This window comes from Pyrus communis, chromosome 8 (assembly GCF_963583255.1).
Source record: "Pyrus communis chromosome 8, drPyrComm1.1, whole genome shotgun sequence".
Classification (NCBI taxonomy): Eukaryota; Viridiplantae; Streptophyta; class Magnoliopsida; order Rosales; family Rosaceae; genus Pyrus; species Pyrus communis.
In genome coordinates this window covers 2,199,544-2,205,543 of record NC_084810.1, presented here as the reverse complement: position 1 = coordinate 2,205,543, position 6,000 = coordinate 2,199,544, and the positions used below count along the sequence as shown (strand labels likewise).

The window sequence follows — 6,000 nt, the reverse complement described above, 5'->3', positions numbered from 1 at the left end:
AGGGACTTTGATTAAGAATAATTTGGTTGTAATGCGTATTCCATTCAATCCAACGAATCTAGGGAAATCTGAAAGTTAATTTAAGCGGACCTAATTAACTTGGAGCATTGAGTTTCACAACTTATCGAAAGACCAACTGAGAATCAATATTGTATGCAAGTGTAACATGTGTGGAGAAGAACCCCTTGGCTATTCCATCATCCATATTTTCATCACATTCATATTTACATTTTGCCTTTAATTATATTCTGTCTTTTTAATTTAATATCGTCCAAACACATTTCCCCCATATTTCGTTGAGTCTTAATCATTCGTATTTGTTTTATTTTTTTGTATCTTTAAGCTTTTGGAGTCATAAACACTTGCAAATTCGTCTAAATCAAGTTCTAGCTTCTATTTGAGTCAATTTGATTGTTTTAGACAATTTGAGTTTTTCAAAGCCATTCTGAGTCATAGTAGTCTTGTTAAGAGTATTTTAATTTAGTTTTTATGTTTTTAAGTCAATTTAGAAGGTTTTAGCAAGCCCTCCTAATCCCCGGTCTAGAACGATCCCTCACTTATCCATTCTACTACAATTGTCAAACGAGGGTTTAATTTGAGTGTCAAGTAAATTTCGCACCATATGTCATGCTGTACATGGTTTTAGTAGATTAAAGAGGTACTTGCTTTGGTTGCTCTGTTACGTTCCCGATGTTAAATTGGTGGTCACGGCATTCAGGTGAGCAAAAGGTGCGAAGGTTTTGCATCACGCCGCGAAATTAAATTCGGAACACATCAAATTTCAATAAGTTTGCTGCCACAGGCATATAAACAACTTTGCAGTAATGTATAATTCACATATATTGTAGACGGAGAATCGTAGTCATGATTGAGAAGGAAAACAGGGGAATTCAAACGGCAGAACAGATGCAAAAATAATGAAGAAGAAGAAGAAGAAGAAGAATCATACATCACAACAACACAAACATTTTCCCTTTTTACTTAGTTCCTTGGATTTTCTCAGCTGCCAAACAGAAATTGTGCAATCACACAACGAAAATAGTAAAAGAGAAGGAGAAGGAGAAAAATTATAGTTCACAACTCAAAAATTTTCTTGCTTTTCTCAGCATCCAATAGAGATCAAACAATTACACTATGAACTTCTTACTACAACAATAATTTTCAATAACAAAAGGAATATCACGTAAGTACTATTCTAAAAATCTTGATCACTGCCAATGCCCTGATTAATCCTTACGTTTGAAAGTCAATAAACTCTAAGAGACTTGTTGAATACGAAGACTCATTATATATTTGTTCGCAATTTTTTTATTATGTTCTAATGGAGATCAGTGTTTTATTGATGAAAGCTTTTATATTAGAAGGATGGTTGAATAAAAATGTCAAACGGTATTGGTTTAGTTGTAAAAGCAAGATCTACAAAGATTCTTCACTCAATAGTCTAATTTGGGGTGAATAATTTTGGCAATTTCTTTACACGATATGGATAATTTTGGTAATTTCCTTACACGATATGGATAATTTTGGTAATTTCCTTACACGACATGGATAATTTTGGCAATTGGTTTTCTCAAATTCTTGCTTTTGATACGTTCACATAGTGCTACTAGTTCATGTGTTATAATTTGAGTGAACTACGTGGTTAATATTGAGAAGTTTCAGCGTACTGTCACATCGTCGCGTGATATTACTAATTCACTTATATTATATTAAACCAATCTAGTATTATTACCAGGGGCGGACTGACTTAGGGGCAAGTGGGGTCAACTGACCCTCCAAACTCCTGTAAATCTCCATGGATGACTTGGATGCTGCCCCTTTGAAAGTTGGAGTTGCCCTTCATATATGCCCTTCAACTGCTTGATAAAATGCGTTAGAGAGGTATTGCCCCTTTACAGTCTAGTCCTAATATTATTTACCTCTGACTTGTTTGTTGATTGTGATTACAATTGTAGGCAGAAAAAAAGAACCAAGTAACAAACTATCCAAAAATGCAAAGTAAATGAAATGGTGATCTCAGAGAATAACAAAGCATCATCATTCTTGGACAAACATATTAATGGGATGCAATGATATCAGACATTGTTAGTGTGTTCAAAATAAGTGTGTTTCTTTGTTAAGCATTCATGTGGGAGTAGCCTTGGAACATGTTAGTTACCCATGCAAATGAGGCATTAATAGGTGTGCAATATGCCTTTTCAAATGATTTCAGGCCTATCAAGATTCGATTAAATGACGATATACATGCTATTTCTGTTAAAAAAAAAAAATTACGCGTTGCACACTATTCTTACTGATCCCCCTAATATTCTTTTCTGGATCCGCCACTAATTATTACAATACCTTAGGTTCGTGATAAATCAACATGTCATTCACTTATATTATAATATGTAAATTAATAAAATCTATTGAAAAATAAAAAACCCGTCACAAAATATTATATTGAGTGGTTTCATACCTAATTATACTAGGACATTTTGTGATAAAATCTCACAGGTAGTTAAGTTAGAGAATATATTAGTGCTGGACCGTTGAGTGAAGAACTAATTGACATAAGCAAGCAAATCATACTTTATTAACTTGATTAGGCTAAAATTGAGGCATGTATGAAGCAAATAAAGGCATTCTCTTCAACAAACTCCAACCCAATTCTTAAACGCCAATGCAGCCTCCCTCTTTTTATGTTGGGATTCTGTCTGGAATTTGGGAGCCTTGCCTTTGTAACTTGTTCTATGGTACTTCAAGAAAAGCGTCCGGTACTTGTATTTGTCGACAAACATCTTCCCTTTCTCCATCATCTCCACAACTTCATTTGCTCGGCTGAAAAATCCGCCCCTCACGAAGGTGTAAAGAACCGAATCCAGGAGCTCCTGGTCGAATTTCATTGAGGTGGCAGCAGCAATGGACTTCATCTCACCCCACAACTCGGTCACTTCTGTATACTTTCCTCCTACAGCAGCATAACCAGTTACCATAGAATGGAATGTTTGTGCATTTGGGGTGTACCCGAGGCTTCTCATCTTCGTCAGCGCCTTCTCAGCGTCTTGCATGAGTCTCTTCTTGCAGAAGAAATGGATTACGTTGTTCCAGTCGTGAACCCCGGCATCGGATTTCTGCCCTTCCTTGATTTCCTGCAAGAGCTTTACCATCAACTTAGGTTCACCGTCCCCTGCACATTCATGTACTAACCTCTCGAACTCCTGATGGCCAGCTTTTGGTATCTTAGCCTCCTTCATCTCTCTGTACAAATGGAGGGCTCCCTGTGTATCATTTTGAAGAACCCTCGATTGGATCAATGCCTCATAAGAGCTTGAGTCTAGCTGGATCCCGGCTTTACGAGCATCTCTTAAAAGTGATGCCACATTTCCCGCTTGCTTTGCTTGACAATATGCTTTTAAAAGAGAAGAATATACAGCTGAACCGGTTCTTACACCAGCCAAAAACATCTCATCGAGAAGGTCATGCGCCTTGTCTAACCATCCAAGTGATATGCACGAATTAATTACATGAACCAAGGCTGAATTGTCGTTGGATGCTGGGGAATCTTCTTTGTCGGCCTTTATTAGAAACTCTGCCAAATCCTTGGTCTTGTCTGCTTCCAGAAACGCCTTGACTAATGTCACGAAAAGTTTTTCAGTTGGCTGGAGGATACCGCGGTCAGTTGTTACCAATTTGACTTGGCTCTGCAACTTAGCTAACACTGCACCAAGTACTTCCTTTGCATCAGTCTCAAGTCTCAAGAAATTTCTGTCCCTAGAAAACTCATCATAAGATACTAACGGGCTACTTAAACCATTATCTTCATAACCATTTGATTCTACATAGCTTGAACTTTTACCGGACAGAGATCCCGGTCCAAGAGACTTGTTGCCCTTTCCAGCAGCATCAAATACCAGTGTTGCTACTGCAAGAGAACTTCGTGCTGCTTTTGCCTTCCTTAGCATTTCCAAGACCATGTTGGATGCAGAATCTAGATCCCCGAATTTCAAATGGCAAGTCAACAAGCAGTTGTAGAATTGCCGATACTGGATATCGGTAAGGTTGTGGGCTTCATCTATGTATCGTTGAAGTTTCGTAAGCTCATCTCTTCGTCCATTTCTCTCATATACTTGTGCCATTAATATCAACAAGTTAGCGTCCATTTTGACACCAACTCGAGGCATCATGTCAAGGATCTGCTCGGCTTTCCTAGTTGTCCCAAATATGAGACAGCCAGCCAAAGCGACATTGAAAGCAGTAGTATTAGGCTTCATAGCAATCAAAGGTGCATTACACTTCTTACGCGGATCGATCCTGTTATCTTGGAATAGGTAACCTATCTCGAGAATCAACTCTGCAGCAAGGTAAGCCCCTTGAGCTGTTCGAGACATGTAAGCCAAGATTGCAGACCAGGCAGCAACAGGGGGAAACTGTTCCATCTCTACCATCTTTCTCAAAACAGTCGACGCAGGATTAGGTAATCCGGCTTTGGCAAGCCCAAAAGACAGATAAATCAGCGTTTCCTTCTCTAACAAATTCAGTTTACTTTTCTCAATAGCATGTTCTACCAGCCCGTACGCCTTCTCCAGCCACTGAACATCAAAGCTTTCCACGAAACTCGTTACGAGCTCATTCATAACGGATTTCCTAGGAAACCCTTCCATCTGCATATGCCGCTCATGCAACTTCCAAGCATCACTTAGTCTGTGCTCATCAATTGCATTCTGTATCTCCAAAGTTAACTTAGCCGGGTCTCGAGCCTGGACCAAGATTGTTCCCGCCATAGTAGAAAAGAAGCTTCCTTTAGGTGTAAGTTTATCATCTCGGACTTTTGACTTGGCCAAAGAAGAAGAGCCGAGAAACCCACAAACTGACCTGGCACTCGAATAAGCTCGAAGATGAGATTCCGATATCCGAGCTACAATACAACTAGCATTAGCAAGTAGAAGATAAAGAACAGATGGGCAAACTGAAGTTGTCCGATAGCTGAATTTCTTCATACAAAACATCTTATCCAGTCAAAGAAAAATTACCAATCAACTCACTACCCGAAAATCACCAGAAATTCTACCCAGAGAAGCAAGTAACCAAAGACATTGAAGCGGCCAACTTCCCTGAGGCATTTTATCAAGCAGGTGGTGATCGACTGAGGTTGAAAGGAGAAGCACGTCCCATTGGACATGCAAGAATAAGTTCAAGTACTAGAAAGGTGGGCATGGTTACTGTTACTTTGGCGTCGGCATGTCGCCGGAGTTGGATGCAAAGAGCCTGGCAGAAGAAGAAGATGAAATTTTGAATATCACAGAGGGAGAGAGAGAGGAGGTGTCGAAGTGAGCGAGGGAAGAAGGCGGGTCCAAAGTTGTAAAATGTGCAAAATATGAATTTTCTTTTAATTGGATAGGTTCAGGGAAGGGGCAGAAAAGGAAAGGATATTTTGGTATGAATGTGTAGAAATCATTTATTAAGAAGAAATTGCAATCAAATTATATTATAGTATGACCCAATGACTATTTCAATAAGCTATTAAAATATGAATAATGCATGGTTACTCAAAGATAAATAAGAACTCATACTCAAAACTCTCCGCGTTTGAATTATGGAGCTTTGTGTTTATGATCAAAACTGTTCATATTATAATTCACTTAATAAAGGTCATCTCTGGAAAAATAAATAAATAAACACAAGCAAGGTCATTTGGACAATTTATTGTAGTAGATACGTCGATGATTCGTAATGCTTTTACCAATTCCGTTTATTTGTTTTTATACAATTCGGTGAATAACCAACCTTAGTTATATTGACTTTTTGCAGAGGTGAGATAGAATGATTTATAATATAAACTGTTCATATCGTAAACATAGAGTTTTGTTATCGGCAAAGAGCAATTTTAAGTATGAACTCCTACTCATGCTCACTGGCGGAGGAGGTAAGGGACCAGGGAGTGCCTGGGCCCATCCTGGTAGGGGACCAGGGAAGCCAAGCATCAACCGCAAAGCCTATTCCAAAGAGTCAAGTTTCAAA

The 6,000-nt window shown here is 38.6% G+C and overlaps 1 protein-coding gene across 1 annotated transcript; it reads right to left on the bottom strand.

Moving 5' to 3' along the window:
- Positions 1 to 2,481: 2,481 nt before the first annotated feature.
- On the bottom strand, positions 2,482 to 5,434 carry LOC137743647 (pentatricopeptide repeat-containing protein At1g03100, mitochondrial-like). The gene has a single exon (XM_068483579.1). It carries the CDS (start codon positions 4,986 to 4,988, stop codon positions 2,631 to 2,633), a length of 2,358 nt encoding a protein of 785 aa, XP_068339680.1. The 5' UTR covers positions 4,989 to 5,434; the 3' UTR covers positions 2,482 to 2,630.
- Positions 5,435 to 6,000: the final 566 nt, after the last annotated feature.

Bases quoted from the DNA above. Each gene is read 5' to 3' on its own strand.
- LOC137743647 (XM_068483579.1), bottom strand. From the start codon at position 4,988: ATGTTTTGTATGAAGAAATTCAGCTATCGGACAACTTCAGTTTGCCCA.